Genomic DNA, 18,969 nt, shown 5'->3' on the forward strand with positions numbered 1-18,969 from the left:
AAACCTTCCTTTTTCATTTCATTTAATTTCAATGCTTTATTTCGGCTTTCATGACCAGAACAGTTCATAATTAAACACACAATTTAAAAATTCATTAAATGGGTAAGCTGATCCGATTATAAATTAAGTTAAAACACTAAAAACTCATCATGTACATTGTGTCTGGGAACAAAAAACATTTAAAGTGCATTGCATCAATTACTTAATAGGGATTTTAAAGGAGTAAATATTCCACTAGATTATCGCTTTTATCTTGTCTGTTGTAAGTCTCCAAGCCCATAATAAAATTCTTGACACACTAAACACTATTACCTCCATAGTATCACATCTAAAATTTCTTAATGCTTCCCAAAAATGGACAACGCCCAACATTTTGCACACAGGTAGAATCCATTTCTTACGGGGCATAATATAGATAGGACAAAAAAAAAACAGAAAGTGATCTATAGTTTCCTTTGGCTGCAGACAGAATGGACAGTTAGGGGATGCAGGGTTAATTTCTTCCCATGGCAAAATAAAAGAGTTAAGAGGTAGAGTACCAAGCCTAAATTTTATATTCAAGGTATTGGCTTGAACTGGCCGTATTCTATCCAGAAAAGGCTCAAAGGATGGCCACATTTATGTCTCAGAAATATCTCTGTTAGGTTCCCCACTTGTTGGTCTTCCTATACATGTTCCAAGATGCCTTTCCAGTAACTTTGTTTTAATGTTACTTTGATGTCCTTTGGCATCTTGTCAGGGTGTAGCCATACATCTTCCATCCTAAGCGAATCGCACAGCACTTTTATCTTTTTTAACCAGGGGATACGAAGTTCCTTGTCTAGACTGATAATTTCCTCCTCACTTTCCCAATATGTTCCAAATTCAGGGGTGTTCTAGATTCGAACCCAGTATACATTAAAGGTTTTATTAAAATTACATGATCAATCCTTTTTATTCCTAGGTCGAATCAAAGGGGGGTAAGTTGAGTACTTCTAGGGAGATTAAAAAGGGACCTGATAAATTGGTTTTCCACATTTATTTATTTATTTATTTTTTAAACTTTTAAAGCGCGCAAATGCCCAAAGGCGTCTTGGCGCTACGGACGTGACAGAGAGAAGCAGAATTATTGATTAAACAGCCAGGTCTTTATTTTTCTTCTGAAAGCCAACAAGGTTTGGCAAGATCTGATCTCCAACGGTAGAGAATTCCACAATTTTGCCGTAGAGACAACAAAATGTTGGTCGCCCCAAGGGGCAGTTTTGGTCCATGGCACTGACAGAAGGTAGGCATTGGAAGATCGGAGTGGCCTGTTGGGGTTATGGATGACTAGAGAGTTTAGAAGGAAATGTGGACCTAAGTTTTGAGAGGCTTTACAGGCAATGCACAGGACCTTAAATTTTATTTGATTCCTCACAGAAAGCCAGTGGTAACTTTTGATTACATGTGCAATGGGTTTGAATTTGGGGGTTCCTGAGAGTATTCTGGCTGCTGCATTCTGCACAGATTGCAGTTTTAGAATGATCTTTTGTTGTGCATTGGCAAAGAGTCCATTACAGCAGTCCAGAGAGGACATCACAAAGGCGGCGACCAGCGTCCTTCCTGAATTGGGAGGAAGGTATGGAAGGATCTTTTTGATTGTTCTGAGTTTGTAAAAAAGAGGCAGAGACTATTGCGTTCTCATGGAGTGCAAAGGTCAGTTTGTCGTCAAAAATAACTCCCAAGTTTTTGACTTTATTGACAGGGTTTGGTGGAGGACCGAGATCTGGGGGCCACCAGGAACTGGACCAGATGAGAGCTTACCAAAAATCATGACCTCCGTTTTTTCGGAGTTAAGTTTAAGACAGTTGCTGGCCAACCAATTACTGATGGCCAACATGCCTTTTTGGAAGCTGGCTGCCATCCTTTCTCCGTTGTTCTTTATAGCGAGCACCAGCTGTGTATCATCAGCGTACAATGTTAGGCTCATCCGATGTGCCTTGATGACTCTGGCTAAGTCCGATACATAGATATTGAAAAGCGACGGACTTAGGGATGAGCCCTGTGGAACACCGCACGGTAAAGTCATATGGGCAGAATGGAAGTTGCCCAGTGTAACTGTCTGGATCCGGTTGGAGAGAAAGGAGGACAGTAGGTCTCTTGCTTTGTCCTGGATGCCCATTGCAGTGACACGGTCGATCAAGGTGTTATGATCGACCGTGTCAAATGCGGCGGAGAGGTCCAGCAGGATGAGAATTGCCGTCCCTCCCTGGTCAAGGATAGATCTTATTTCCTCTGACGCCTTGATCAGTGCGGTCTCGGTACTGTGACTTTTTCGAAATCCAAATTGGGTGTCGTCTAGTCTGTGGTGATCTTCAATGAACTTGGAAATTTGCATATTCATTATTTTTTCGGCCACTTTGGCCGGGAAAGGCACACTGGCAATGGGCCTATAGTTTTTGGTGTCTTCGGGATCCAAATAGGATTTTTTCAGGAGGTGTTTACGTATGGTGTTTTTCCAAATAGTCGGTTATGTACAGGAGAGAAACATTGAATTACATATCTCTGTCAGTACAGGGGCTATGATTTCAGTGACTGGGGCAAGTACAGCTGGAGGACATGGATCATTGGCTGAGCCGGATTTAAATGAGAGGCCATGGTATTAGTGACTTGAGCTATGCTAACTTTTTGAAACTGCACTAAGAGAGGCTCAGGATTATTTGCAGATGGAGGTTGGGTGGACAAATTTCTATGACAGGATAAGTTGGAGTAGATGTTATTAACTTTGTCATAGAAATAGTCTGCTAGGGTATTGCAGAGTGCTTGTGAGGGTGCCGGAGTAGTTTATGACACTTGTTGTGAAATTTTAGTTACTACTTGGAAAAGTTGTTTATTTGAATTTTTAGCAAGTTCGATCTGCGTGGTGAAATATGTAATTTTTTCATGGGTAATCATTGCTTTATATTTCGTTAATTCGTTTTTGTACAGAAGTTTTTCTTCATTTGTGTACAACTTTCTCCAGTGTCTTTCCTGATTTCTACATTTTTGCTTTTGGTCTCTAAGGGCATTGGTGACCCAGGGGGCAGATGGAGAGCTTCGATTTTTTGGATACCAATTTAGTTGGCACTAGCTTATTCATGGCATTGGAAAGCCAGTTAGTATAGGCTATTGAGGCTCTGTTGGGGTCATCCAAAACCTTGGGTTGTGAGGAGGACAGTTGTTCCAAAAGCTTTTGATTGCCTAGGTTTTTCCAAGCCTTAAATGCAGCTGTAACGTTCATTGAGGTGTTAGTAGGCGGTGTGTTAGCAAGTTGTATATAAAATATTACTGCATGATGATCAGACCATGCTAGGGGTAAGATTTCTTTTATAGAAATGTTTTTGAAATTGGAGAATATACCGTCCAGGGTGTGACCGGCCTCATGAGTGCTGTCAGAGACCAACTGTAGGAGGTTCAGCGACTCTAGGTCTGATAATAGAGTTTTGGTATCCTTATCATGTAGATTTTCTAGGGGGAAATTGAAATCACCCAAAATTGTAAAGGTGCGTTCGACTGCTATGGACTCCAATACATCACTAAGTGTAATCAGAAATTCCGTCCTGCTGCCTGGAGGTCGATAGAGTAAGATACCCTTAAAGCTTTGGGAGTGGTCAGTGCAATGGAAAAATAAGTTACTTCACAGGTTGTAAGTAGTACATGGCGTGTATGGTCGTGAAATTGCTGCAGTAGATTATTGCTAGCCCACCCCCTTTTTTATCTACTCTGTCCTGTCCTATGGTGTTATAGCCCTCTGGAGTGGCCACTATCAAGTCGGGTTCGGATGAGGGATTAGTCCATGTTTCGGTAATAAATAGGAGGTCTAATTTTTGATCGGTGATTAAATCTGCAATCTCCTTTATGTTTGCCCAGTGAACGGGCATTTATGAGAGCGGCTACAATGTTAGTTCTCTTTTTTTGTTGATATTGAGGGGGGTGTTGGTTTTTAGCCTAAAATCAGTGCCTACTTTAAAGTGACAGTAAGTGCAGGTTTTTATTTGTAGTTTGGGTGGGCCATCTAGTATCAACTGGATACACAAACAGCTTGCTAATGGGTGGAATTGTAATAGTTACATACCTGAAAAGCATATCCTCGGGGATGATCGCTGTTGACCAGGGGGTATGGCCCTGGGCCAGGTCCAGGCATGGACAGACGCAGCCGAGCTTGCCTTTGGCGCGCCTTCGGCACGCCGCCAGAGCGTCCGCTGCGCGCGTCTGCTGCGTGTGCGTGGCTAAGTGCCCTATATGCTGGTGGTGGCGCCGAGGGCAGGAGCGCTGACCCCAGCATCCGTCGGAAGTGGTGTAAAACCCTCAACAAGCCCTCCGAACAATCAGCACAAGCCGTGTCAGACCGGGGCTAAGAGGGTAGCGAGACCGGAAGGAGGTAGGTGAGTGTATCGTACTTCAAGGGCTAACAGAGATTAAAATGATTCTATGCAAAGAAAAATAATGGCATTTAAAAAGATCTGTACAAGCAGGCAGCTAGCAGCATCCGAGTTGATTCAAAGCTGCCACGTCCGCTGAGCGTACGTGGTCTAAGTGCCCTATATGCTGGTGGTGGCGCCGAGGGCTGGAGCGCTGACCCCAGCATCCGAACAATCGGCACAAGCCGTGTCGTACCGGGGCTAAGAGGGTATCGAGACCGGAAGGAGGTAGGTGAGTGTATCGTACTTCAAGGGCTAACAGAGATTAAAATGATTTCATGCAAAGAACAATAATGGCATTTAAAGAGATCTGTACCAGCAGGCAGCTAGCAGCATCTGAGTTGATTCAAAGCTTCCGCGTCCGCTGCGTCTGTTTCCCCTATGAACATAACCCTTTGGAGTAAAATCGTTTTACCTTTCCTTAGTTGATATGCCCAGGACATATTGTTGGATAGTCTTACTCTTAAATAATCAAAGGACTTTACCTGCTCCACAGTGCCCCCTCTATCCCTATATTGCCCCTAAAGGAACCATGGGGTTTTAAGACCATACATTTTGTTTTGGCTGAGTTTATCTCAAGGCCCCTTGTGCGACAGAAGGATGAGAAATGATTAATCAACAACTGTAATCCAAGCAATGTACGAGATATTAGGAGCGTGTCATCAGCTAACATTACGATGGGAACACTCTTGCTTGCTGATTTTGGTGCATTGTGTTTACATTTGGCTAGCCAGTCTGCAGCTCCATTTCTATATAAACTAAAAAGTGTTGGTGCAAGCACACACCCTTATCTTACCCCTCGTTTAATGCTTACCTAAGATGTAAGATCTCCTCCCACATTACACCTAACCTGGGCATATGATTCTAGGTGTAACATTTTTTAAATTGCTATAAGATTATCTAGTATTAGATATGCCTCCAGAACAGCCCAAAGATTCTCCCTAGGAACCAGGTCAAATGCTGCCTTCAAATCGATGAAGGCAAAATAAAGATGGTCCCGTTTCAGAGCAATATACTTCCAGCACAGTGCACTGAAGCAGAAAACCTGGTCCAATGTACTGACCCCTGGTCTGAACGCTGCCTGGTAATCCTGTGAAATGTTATGTTTTTTTATCCTGGTTTATAGTTTAATTAAAATCTGTTTTGCAAAAACCTTTTGAAAATGGGCACAATGATAGTACCATGCCAGGATGGTGGAATATCCCTACCGCTCAGGATGGCATCACTGAGGGCATTCAGGTACAGGACCAAAATCTCAGGGTGTGATGTATATAAATCATCCAGGATAGCGCCAGGACCCTTCCCCCTTTTTAGTAGATGTAATGTGTGTGAGTTTTCTGCCAAATCTAGGATTATAACATCCTTTACCCCTGACCTGGCCATTTGCCCTGTCCAATCTATGCCTCCCCTCTTTGGCAATTCAGTGTCATTTCATGACAAAGGCTTATAAAGCTCAGTAAAATGAGTTTCCCAAACTGCAGGTTATACTACCGACTCCAGGTCATTTCCTTCTGTTTTAGACCCGATGCTAGGAGACGCCAGAATTCATTACTGTTTCTATTAGTTAGGGCTTCAGTAACTTTCTCCCATTGTTCTATCTCCCACCCCCTTTTTGCCGTTATTAATTTTCCTTTATAGGCTTTTCTGGCTCTCAGGATGCCCTTACAATCCCCCTTCTTTACTGCTTCTATAATGGCCTTTTGACCTGTCTACAATCACTTGTTTACCATCCAGGGGGGTTTGGACTATAGCCTTCTCTACGTCATTCTTTAGTTCAGAGCAACTTTAGTTGCTCTATAAGTTTAACATGTATGTCCACTAGGTCGATGTTACTTTGATCTAAGAGCTCAAGCGGGTCAACTGTTCTACATACAAGTTGTAAGTATCCGCCTTCACTTTATCGTCACTTGCTAGGACAGCCCATTTCACATTCCTCCTTTTGTTGCATATATTAGATCTGCTTATAGAAATAGTACTTCCCAGCGCCTTTAAGTTTACAAGGGATCTTGGGCAAAAATAAGCCCCTAGTGCATCATGATCGCTATCTTTCCTAGCTCTCACCAACATGTCTATTATGGATGGCCAAATAGGGCTGTCCAACAGAATATAGTCTATATTACTCGTGTACAGACCCCACTTCAATTTCGGGGGTGCTGGGTAGTCAGACTCAGTACAACCATTAACGATGTTCAGATCATAGGAAGCAATCAGATCAATGATTTGTTCGACCAACCTGGGATATTTTGCCTTGTAGTCAATGCTGCCAACTAAGGCAGTATTAGACCCATGTCTCAATACCGTTAAGTGCATTGGAATTAGACCCTCTGGCTGTTTTGCCTAAAAGTCATCTGCTGTGATTTTACAATGGGTGTGATATAAGGGTTCGATCATGTGTGATAGTTTGGTCACTGTTCCTGAGTAGTGATTTGGCTGAGTAGGGCGAATATGCATGTTTATAACTGCAATGTGCCCAACTCCCATGGAGAGTCCAGCAGGAATAGTCACGCCCAATAGGTCTTTACAATCGCATCTCAATATTTTTATTTTAGGGAATAGTTCCATTTTGATCCAAATCAACAGCGCGCTAAATGAACTCCTCACTTTTGAGGGGACTGCATTAGATGCCATTGTAGCAAATCCCACTCTATGCAATGGATCTGTAGCCCAGGTTTACTGCAGCAAAACTATGTGAAATTCGTCTATAAATGCACCCCACTCTGGATCTTCTATCTTTGTTCTAATCCCCGCCAAATTCCATGACAATAGTTTTATAACATGTATCTGCCTCACAGATTCTCTTACGTTTTGTGTTGCCATGTTAGTTACCTCTCTACTGTGGTAAATTACAATCTTTAATTGCTGTGCTTTTTGAATAGTAAAAGGGGATACTTTTAGGGATGTCGGATGTAATTTCCTTAATCGATTGTAATGGTTTACTTGCTTCAATCTGATCTCCTGGTTGTCAATCAAGATCAGATAAGCCCCCCCCCCACAATCCACCAAAGTGGTAGATGGATGATTGCTAACAACTAAGCTTGATTTTGTGACATTGCCAAACTGATGCATGGTCTCTGTCTGGTTAACCTTGAGCCTTATGCATGATTCTGTGGGGGCCTAAACCTGTGCTCTAACCCTATTGGTCCTTCTACTAGAACTTAGCGTACAAGCCTTAGGCCAATATAATCTGTTGGACACTGGGCGTCGCTAAATCTATCGGCTTCTGTTAAATCTTCCCTTATAATGGATCTGCAGCCCTTCACTTTCCTAAGCCAATGGATGGCTTTATTAATGAATGAATCTTGAGTTTCTCTTGCTGTAGGTGAGATTTTTGTCACGACCACCAGGTAGCTATCCCAGTGTTCTTTTTGCCCTCCTAATGGTCTAAGATTTTGGGTTTAGCTACTAATATAACCTGGCTTGTGTTTTGCCAATCATTCACTCTTTTACCCACTAATGATTCACTAGGCGGCTAATCACCGCTATATGAATTATAAAGATTGTGGCCGGCTTCCTGGGGAGCCATCGGGCACTGCCTACCTATTCTCACGGTCTCAGGAGTCACGACTGAGAGGGTCCTATTTAAGAAACGCACTGTAGGGCCACCACAGTGGTTTCTTCTAGAAGTAGCTTCATATCTAGTGCTAATTGAAGCTTCAGGCACAACATTTTGTGAAAGTTTAGAATTAAGTGTCTGTACTGTCTCTTTTAGTTTATCAAGAAAATAATTTCCCTTTAGGAAGCTTGTTCCACACTCAACCAACAATCATACTATCATATGCAAACATCTCCCTCCCTTAATTCACTGATCCTTCAGAGAGGCGATTGAACCATATAAAACAAGGAATAGCAGGAACCTCTGTTTTGAAAAATAAAAGTTTTTCATTCATTTATTCATCTTAAAAAGGGTTAATGGTTTCTAGAGAAAACACAATCCCAATACAATACATCAGATTTCTATTAAAAACATTAGTAAAATTAAAGGAAAGCAATCACAGACACATCCTAGAAAAGAGAGTATACAAAAAAGATAGACAAATACAATGTGTCTTCAAGTGTTGCACATCCATCATGTGACAGTATCCAGGGCATGGAGTTCAATAACTGTGCAATTAGTACTCTCCACCATGTCTTGTGTTGATAGATTACGTATACATATGAAGGCGTCAACGCGTTTCGATGGTCAGATATTATATTTCCATCGTTATCAAGACAACTGATAATTCTCTCTTATATATGAGAGAGAGGATGACCTTTCTTATAATTTCTTTTTTTCTTTGCCAACTGATCAAATTGGAATTATTTTGAAATCCAAGGCATTAGTTTGGGATTTTCTTTAGCAAAGTCCGTCTCAAACGGAAATAGACTCTCCCCTTTGGGAGGAACACTGATATTTGGACACTATTATTCGCGCTTTCTTATTGCCAGTGGAAAACATCCTCTCTGGTGAGCTCATGGTCCTTTTTCTTTTTTATCCTCCCCGCACTGATTAGGGGTAGAATTATTTTAGCATTCGGCGCGGTCCCGCACGGATCTCCTCGCAACCTCGCAGCTGCCGGAATCCAGTGAATTAAGGGAGGGAGATGTTTGGATTCCATATGATAGTATGATTGTTGGTTGAGTGTGGACCAAGCTTCCTAAAGGGAAATTATTTTCTTGTTACTGTGTAGTGCCCTATCCCTTTGGGCTAAAGGGGTCCCTCTTTCTTACTAGCTTGTTTGGTTTATTGCCCTTTCATTGATATTTTTGTCAAGTTGCTCATGTATTCCTTTAGCCCTGCTATCTGTTCTTGTATGCCCGCTATCTGTGTTCTTGTGTCATCCTTTTCTGTGACTATGGATTTGTTAAGCACTAGAGTAGAGGGTGTATATCCAGGTCAATTTGCTTGTGGCTCATCCATGTCCCCTAGGACTTCAAATCGATTATAGAATTTAACGATTATTACATGTATAGCGGGGTCTAGAGAATGGCCCTCTGTCATAGCTGCTTGTCCCTCTGAGATTTTGGGAGTAGCGCTAGTGACAGTATCGCCATTTGCACTATTACATGCCAATTTATCCTGGGTCTCATGTTTCCTAAAGAACAATTTTATGTCCCCCTTCCCTTGATGTTTTCCTTTGGACGTGTTCGTCTTGGTTGCCTTGGAAGCTAAAAGCCCTTACACTTCCTCCAATTGAACATCTACTTCATCTCTTTTTTGTAATTTTTTTAAATTCCTTTTTTCATTGAAATCAGACATAATACAGTAGGATATTTGGTACACAGAGAGAGAGATACACAACAAAAGCATAGGGGAAACAGAAAAAGAAACAATAAGCGTATCCCGCTCATCCTAATCAATCATATTACTTGCTACTGAATCTGTACAAAGTTAACTTCATTCTTCCTTTTCCACATATCTTTCTACAAAATTTCCACCATTACATTTTCAGTATAATTAATTACGATCATAATACGATCTATTCCTTTTTCTTTTTGTTTAACCAACCCCTTGCCTATTTTGCACCTCCATCCAGACAATGAGTGGCTTCCAAATGTTTATACCTTTTTTCATAGTTTTTACCCCTTTGCACTTATACAGAGCGATTTCCTGCTTCCCAATGAATATTAGCCTATTCAACCACTGATAAAATGTAGGTGGTTCCTGATCCTTCCATACTGTTGCAATCAGGAGACGTGCTATTGCTATTAAAAACACAAAGTGTCTCTGTAACACATCAACTTGCTGCCTTGATTCATAGCCCACTAGCATCAATGTGGAGATCTTTATATTTCTCCCTAGTGTCTGCAACATAAAGGATTCCATCCCCTCTTTTAACTTATCTAATTTTACACATGAATATAACATGTGTATCATGTCAGCGGGTTCCATTCAACATCTAGGACAATCATCTGATTCTCTTTTCCCCATTTAAAGAGTTTCGATGGTGTGTAGTACAAGCTATACACCGTTTTGTATTGTTGAGCCTTTAAGTTGGATGACATAAAACAGTTTTTCCCAGCTCCAACACCTTATCTATATCAACCTCCCCATCGCTTAATTTACCTAACCAATTTACTTCTGTTTTTTGCAGATCATCGGGCAGAAATTTTAACAACTCTTGATAAAAATCTTTGATTCTATTACTAGAGTTGCTCATGAGCTGTAAGATTGGTATCGGCCCCAAATTAATACTCCCTTTAGCAATTCCTTTTATGCAGTTGCGAATTTGCAGATATTTAAAGCACAAGTCCCGCTGCAAACCGAACTTTTGTGCAATTTCAATAAACCCCACCATATCTTGATTTGCATAGACATCTGCCAAAGTAGCAATCCATTTTTGCTCCCACTTTCTGGCCATATCACCATTTATAATTGGACGTAGAAGATCAGAGTGCCAGAGTGAAGAATACTTAGTAAACCTACTTATCCTACACATTTTCTCTGCCTTTTTCATAGCATAGTCATTACATTTATAATCTTTCTTTTGATATTTTTTCATGTCATTTTGACGCTGAAATATTCCACCTGAAACTTCCCCAATCGTCAATTGATAAATATTCGGCACTCCAGTCATATCGCTTTGAATATTCTCATAATGATAGAGGATACCTAGATGTTGCAGGGCCTTAGCCCAATAATACAGCTGGACATTGGGAGCATTCCACCCCCCTGATCAATTGGCAAAGTAAAATATTTATATGCACGTCGAATTTTATGATAGTTCCAGATAAAGTTAGAAAACATCTCCTTTATTTTGCATATTTTTTTTGCTGTTAGCTCTAGTGGGATAGGCTGGATTAGATATAGAATTTTTGCAAAGATTTTCATTTTATTAACATTTATCCTTCCGATTATTGTGTGGTGTAAATGGTCTAGCCGTTTCAACTCCCTATTAATTGAGGCCATCACTGAATCTATATTTAATGCCCATAGATCAGTAATTTTAGATGTTAATATGACTCCTAAGTATGTTGCTGATTGCACCACTCTGGAGTCTTGTAATATACACTGAGAGGAGCAGATAATTTGCGCCTTTGAGCTGTTTAATAGGTAGCCCGATCTCCTCCCAAATTTTTCTGCCAGCTTTTCTACTTCTAATATTGCGTCTTGTGGAGCTGACGTTAACAGGGCAATATCATCAGTGTATGCCAATATTTTTGTCTTGTATCTATGAGAGACTACAAGTTTAATTATTGGATTATTCAAAATTAGGGAAATAAAGGGGTCCAAATAGAATGCAAACAGGATTGGGGAGCATGGGCAGCCTTGACGCGTACCCCTTTCTATCTTCCACCTCCTGGAGGTGTATCCCATTATTTGAATCTTGCCATGAGGCTTGTAATACACGGCCTGTATTGCCCGGATAAGTCCTAGACCAAAGCCTCTCTCAGCCAATTTATCCCGCAAATAACCCCAGGCCACCCGATCAAAAGCTTTCTCTGCGTCCAGGAGGACCACAGCCACCGCTCTTTTTTCTACCTTGGCGATGTCCATTATTGATATTACTCGCCGCGTGTGGTCTGTGGTCCCCCGGCCAGAAATAAAGCTGTGTTGCCATGGTGAAATATTTGCAGCTATGTTCTTTTGTAGCCGGGTGGCCATGATTTTGAAGTATATTTTTGCGTCCGTATTCATGAGAGAAATCGGACAATATGACGAGGGGAGCTCTGGGGGGTTACCTTTCTTTATAAAACACTATAACGTCTGTGTCCTGCCATGACATTGGGGGTATTCCATGATATTGAATATCCAAAAATAAATCTTGCATAAGACGTACTATTTATGTTGCAAGCATTTTATACAGCTCAATTTTGTCAGGCCCAGCCGCCTTACCGGATGATAAGGACTCCAGTGCCGCCTGCACCTCTTCTGCCGTAATCTCCTGCTCTAATTATTGAGAGGTTTCATCCTTTATCCTAGGAAGTAGTATAGCAGTGCAATCGGTATCTTCCAAAGCCGCTTGATCTCCTGTCAGGGGTTCTGCTTGGTAGAGTTTATTATAAAATTCCTCGAAGATTCTAATGATCTTTTCTGGGTCTAATACCAGTGTGCCATCGGAATCTTTCATTTTTAATATATTATTTTGAATGCTTTTTTGTCTCGTTCTTAGAGCCAATAATCTTCCAGTTGTCTCTCCATACTCATATAGTTCCTTCTGATAGATTTGAAATTTCTGGGCCACCTTCTCTTGAACATATTGATTAATTTCAGCTTTAGCCAGTGTTATTTTACATAGATGTTGTGATAGTATATTTTCCGCAGCTCCATTACTGATTAATTGAATATGTTCTGATTCAAGTTTACCGAGTTTATTAATCAGTTGATCCATCTGTATTTTACTTTTCCTCCGAGTGTGCGCTACAAACCCTATCACTTCCCCCCTCAGGGCTGCTTTATAAGTATCCCAGACCACTGCTTGGGATGCACTATATCTATTACTATCAAAGAACGCTTGAGTCCAGTGTTTAATGTGGGTACAGAACTCATTGTCTAATAATAGTTTTTTATCAAAAGTCCAAGTAGTTTGCCTATTCAGACCCTGAATCTCCTTAATTTCCAAAATTTGTGGATTGTGATCTGAGTATAGCTGCGGACGTTTTATTAGATCCAGATTATCCAACCATTGTGTGGGGGCCAGGAAGTAATCTAAGCGAACACATTTTTTATGGGGATATGAATAGTATGTAAAACCAGGGTTACTTTGCTGTTTCTCTACCCAAACATCCCCTAGCTCATGAGTATCTTTAAGTGAGCCAAATGCTTTACATTTTTTAGGCTTCCTTTCTATATATACATTTACAGCACTGCCACCCTCCAAATGTATATTGAAATCGCCGCATGTAATCAGTGAGCCTGGCCAATGTGCTAGCTCAATCTCTAATATCTATTCATCTCATGTACAATTTTCAGCTGCATTTCTTGGTTGTTTTTTTGCTTTCCTAGCATTCAGGGACTTCCCAGTTGCTTTCTGTTTCACCATAATGATAGCTTCTTGTGTTCTTACTAGTCTTTTCCTATCTTCTCACAGTAGGGAGGTCTACCTTTTTTTTAGAGAAGCCCTGAATGTTATTCCTACAAGAACTTAAAGCATTTGAATGTGCAGTAGAATTTATGTGAGCCCAATTGACTACCAAACTCTTTAGTTCAAAGTCTAAGCAATGATATGAAACAAGGATAGATAATGAGGTAAGTATCCCTCTGCTTCCACCCTGACATCCCGAATGCCTATAAATATATAAAAACATTTGTATGCTACCTATACAAAAAACAACTGAAAGAAATATAATATATGATATTAACAAAATTATGAAGTCACAAACAGAAAATTAGGTAACTCTGCACAAGGTTGGTGTAGGGTAAGTTCCATGCCCCACTCAAAATCTTGTACACTGGTCACAATGAGCCAGTCTTTCCCCTTCTATCAGAGCTCCTTGCCCCACAAGTAGATAACAATTGCACAACTATGTTTGGACCGTCAATCAGTTCAAAGGTTCTTCCCATTCAATTAAGATCATGGCTCAACTTGGGCTATTTCCCTATTATTCTGTCCTCCTACTTGGCCCGCCTCTGCTACAGCAGTCTCAAGGAAATACAATTACACACGGTGGAGCCGCCAATGGGCCAGGTGAAGAGCCCAGCAAGTCGAGTAACAGTATATAAGCAGCTCCCCAGGGTTAAAATACAATAATTAAGGTGGTCTGTTGCGAACCAACGGGGACCACCACATCTCCTGGGCAAATTTGAACAAAGGAGAGGCCTTCGGCCCCCCTCAAAAAGCCCTTCATGACCCTGGGGACCGCCACTCCCCAAGGCCAGCTCCAGCAGTGTCCTGGGGTGCCCACCCCTAGGACATTGCAGTTTGTTATGGCTCGGCGGGAGCACCGTCTCTCACCCAGTCCTGCTTGAACGGCTCCGGTCTAAAGGTATCCAGGGCAAGGCGCTGGACTGGTTGTCCTCCTTCCTTTCTAACCGGACACAGGTGGTTTTCACCCACACCCCTATACCTCTGACAGCCGCCCGCTCAAGTGGGGAGTCTCTCAAGGTTCCTCACTGAGTCCCTTATTATTTAATGTCTATTTTATCCCTCTTGCTGAATTGATATCCCAGTCAGGAATAAAGGCCACCTCTTACGCTGACGATATTCAGCATTTATTTTCTTACGACACCCCCACCCACTTCACATTCGATCCACTAAAAAACTGCCTAAGAAATATCGCCAGTTGGATGGACGATAACTTCCTGCGCCTAAATGCCGGGAAAACAGAGGTCCTTTTCTTCCACCAACCCTCCCCGCTAGACTCTAACCTCTGGTGGCCCCTCGATCTGAGCCCTCCCCTAAGGAATCAGTGAAAAACCTGGGGGTGAGATGGGACTCCCACCTTTCATTCCACAATCAAGTGCAGACTGTGTCAGCCGCTTGTTTTTCAAAAATCCGAATGATAAAGAAATTCATTAACTTCCTCCCAAGCAACATCAGGAAAACCATAGTGCAGGCATTGATAACATCACACCTGGACTATGCTAATGGCCTGTACTTAGGGCTTGCCTCCGGATTGTGTCACCGACTGCAGACAGTCCAGAATGCGGCAGTCGACTGGTCTGTGGCGTCTCTCTCCGAGACCACATTTCTCCCCACCGTCGTAGACTCCACTGGCTCCCCATCCAAAAAAGGGCTGAGTTCAAGGCCCTTACCCTGGCTCATCGAGCTATTAAAGGGAAAGGCTCCGCATACCTCTCTTCTTGTCTCCGTCCCTATAGCAATGCCAGACACCTCCGGTCCAACTCAAAAAATCTGATTGCTACCCCGAGGTTTAGAAAGGCGCGCTCAGGAGGAAAAACATTCCAGGTATGCGCCTCCTCTCAATGGAATAAACTTCCACTCTCCCTCCGGATGATTCAGGAAGAGATGCCTTTCCGGAAAGCGCTGAAGACTTTCCTATTTTGTTAAGAACCACTGATGTTTGAGACAGCACATCAGCAGAAGCGCCAGGACACCCCGTTGGGGTAGCTGTGCGCTATATAAAACACACTAAATAAATAAATAAAATAATAAACCATAGCAAACACTGCTCCACTTCATGGAAGCGAGAGCATTAAAAATGCTCTTGCTTCCACAAAGCCAAGCAGAATTGCTTTTGGACAGAGGGAACTGCATGTTAGCAGCTCCCTCTGTCCAAAAGCAATGCCAGCTCCCACAGGAGGCAGGGAGCAGGCAGGGGCGGCAGGGGCCTTGAGGCTCCCCCGCGGTCCCCAATGGAGAGGCCGGGGGATGGGGTCCCAGAGGGCCTATATCGGCCTGGGGGCCTCCCCTTTAAAAAAAATATATATATAAAGGCCTGGCCCTGGGGGATGGGGCACTCGGGCCGAAATTGGCCACGCGGCCCCCCTCCCATTTGGAAAAATGTTAACAAAGGGGCAGTGCCCGGGGATGGAGCCCCCAGGGCCAAAAATGGCCCGGGGGCGCTCGGCCCCTCTCCCTTTGATTATTTTTCTTTTTAAAACGGAATCTGGGACCCAGGGGATGGGATCACCGGGGCCAAAGTTGCCCCAGGAGGGGGCCACGCCGCCCCCTCCCACTTTATTTTATTTATTATAAAATGATCAGGCCCCGGGGGGTGGGGTCGACAGAGCCCAAAATGGTCAAGGGAAGGATGGCCACATGGCACCCCTTCCTAAGAAGTAAAAAAAAGCTGGCAACTCATGGGAGGCCCACCCACATTCTCAACTACTCTGCAAACGCGTCCCCTGGTGTACTCCTGGTTGGGGAGGAGGTCCCCTTGGCTGCTGAGGGTCCCTAGGGGCAAACAGGTCCTCCTAGGACCTCCAGTAAGCCCCACACAGTGGGATTGCTGAAAGGCAGTTGGAGGCCACCCCCCCCTTTCTCCACCACTCTGCAAACACGCCTCTCTGGTGGGGTGATAAGGTCAAGTCACAAACACAAGCAGAGAACACTGGTGGGATCCTTCTTAGGGCATAGCACTCTGCTTTTAACTTTATCCCTAATCCCTCCTCTTTACTATTAAAAGGTCTTTGTGTTTAGAAGATAATTTTAATTAGATTTCTATGTATGGATCCCACCAGTGTTCTCTACCAGACACTTTCCCTCTAGTAAGAGGCATCACTCACCTAGAGAAGTGGGTACCCAGGTGAGGTACCTGATGATGACGCCACCCACAAAAATGCCTCAGTGGAGATAATATACACCTCTGGAGGCAGTAAGGTTTAAGGGTTTCTGGGGCAACAACCTTGAGATTCTGGCATAGCAACTGTGGTGGTCCACTCCATTTTTATTATATAATTACGCCCCAGGGAGCTGAATAGACCCTGTTAAGCTCCTTTCTCCTCCCTTTCTTGATTGTTGAAGGAGATAAATTAAACATTAGCCAGTTGGTACTTATGAAGAAATGTAATGATCCACTATTGACAAACCATGGTCCTGGATGGATGGCAGTGGTTAGAGGGAATGGATTGAATGGTGGGAAACATTGAACTGTTTCCACCTTTTTTCCGGATAGAGGCACATTGCAGAGGAGAGAGTGCATGTCAAAAGATTTTAACTTTCTAGTATGCTGTCTCAAAGAAGTCTGCTCATCCAACACTCATGGTCTGAAAGTGTTTAACAAAATCACCAAAATCTTTTAGGTAGAGGCCAGAGAGGGAAAGGGTTCTGAGGCCGGTATAAAAACCATAACCCAGAGGAAAGATGAACAAGGAGAAAATACTATAGATGTTGCCTAGACAACTAAAAGACCACAATATATCTCCTCTTGAGTCCACACTCTCATTGATAATCCATTAAAGAGATGTTATGCTAACACCATCTGCCTTTACAGTCCCCTTTTTCAATTTGTCACAATGTCTGCTTTTCATTTTAAAGGTGAACTAACTCATTAAAGATCTCTTGCTTGTAGTAACATATATTTCAAACGTTTTTCAGTTGGAAATAGAAATGCTGCAATTCTTTAGAAGAATACAATAAAAAAATAAACCATCTCCAAACTACCCAGCCCAATCAAATGATACAAATAATCTTAAACTTCCCTCCACTTTTTATCCCTCTAGCTCCACAATGCCATAGAAGTTCTTACCTTTGAAATGTACTGCTAAAAGATATATCAGCCCTTAAGAACACTTTTGCCTTCATTGTTTATAATATCAGCATAGATGAACTACAAGCATTAAATGCTTCATAAGAGATTGCTGCAATCACAAACCATCTGAAAAAGGTAGGAGTGCTGTTATTCAAGACACCCTTACACATAAAAAGGAGATACATCAACAGCTTGACAATTCAAACTGCTTTCCCAAACCTCAATCTGTCTTAGCTTCCTTTTTACATGCACATCTGAATTCTCATTTGCCATGGTTGGACAGTAACGTTAGCACTGCCACTACTTTTATTCTTGCTTGTGCCACTGAGCCAGAACTCCAAGATTTTTATAGTGACTCCCTCTTGAAGGATGTGCAGACGGGCTCCTCTATGCTTTGCTTGATAGTGATCATTGCACTACCGCCTCACTGGACTTGTTTCTTGCATCACGCAATAAAAACAGGACGCTGATACCTCCTGAGTGGAGATCCGTCTTTCTACAATTTGGTGAGTTTCCCCCCACTTTTTGATGTCATTGCAGGTTCAGCACACCAAAAGTGACTTTACCATGTTGTCATTTTCATTTTACATTGAGAATGAAGCTGTCTAAATATTACAGCTCCGTAGCCCTTATGGTACCAATATCACCACTGTGTGAATTGCTCTTCATTAGATTTCTCTCACTTGGCTCCTCGCCATTAATTGATTAGCTCATATATATTATATAATTTTTACAGTCATTCATTTGAGCACAAAGGCCCAATCGTAAAAGGATTCTCTGCGAACATACACTAAGAAAATATGATATGCTTATCCTCCTTCATCCCTGGCTACCAGCATCAAATTGTATGTGATCTATTTTATTTGATTATTATACAGGTGTTCTAATCCTTCATATACTGAGGAGATCTAATACTTGATGAAGAGATCGAAACACCATCTACAACTTAACAATTAGACCTATTCCGTTGAATACATTTATTAGGATTAACTGTGAATTATTTTGACTTGAAGTGCTCCAGTTTTTAAATTCAGACTAAAGTAGGTTGTTTGTATGGTATCAATGTATGCAGGTGTATTCCTTCTTATTGATCTTTGCGTGAAACTGGAAACACTGAACACTGATTCTAGTGTTATAGTTATGATGTTATACCCTTGATTGATCAGAAAAACTACTTTTGCTGATGCAGTGGCTAGTCCAATGTCTATTTGGTTTGCTTGACTATTTGCCTGTAGTAAATAATGTACTGTTCATTTTACAAATGTCTTTAAATAAAGCCTTGGTGAACCATTGTCCTTTGTGATTATGGCTGTAGATCGTGGCAAGTTTCGGTGGGGCTGACAGACAGTGCAGCTTGAACTTGAAGACAGAAGCTATTGAATTATACAACTATGAATCATGGTAAAAAGTGAAAATAAACAACAAGAAGAACTACAATTAGATTTCAGAAAAGGTGAATAATTTGTTAGAGATGCCTATA

General features: G+C 42.0%; 2 protein-coding genes across 2 annotated transcripts in view; one reads left to right on the forward strand and one right to left on the reverse strand.

The window, feature by feature from the left end:
- Positions 1-11,892, reverse strand: part of LOC144792027 (uncharacterized) — a 40,011-nt gene extending 28,119 nt beyond the window's left edge. The window contains exon 1 of the mRNA XM_078666885.1: positions 11,676-11,892. Coding sequence (XP_078523011.1) covers positions 11,676-11,892 — 217 coding nt within the window. The remainder of the gene's footprint in view (positions 1-11,675) is intronic.
- The window catches only part of LOC144791715 (serine protease HTRA1-like), a 543,465-nt gene that overhangs the window by 159,080 nt on the left and 365,416 nt on the right, over positions 1-18,969 (forward strand). The window lies entirely within an intron of this gene.

Source organism: Lissotriton helveticus, chromosome 11, assembly GCF_964261635.1.
Source record: "Lissotriton helveticus chromosome 11, aLisHel1.1, whole genome shotgun sequence".
NCBI classification, from domain to species: Eukaryota; Metazoa; Chordata; class Amphibia; order Caudata; family Salamandridae; genus Lissotriton; species Lissotriton helveticus.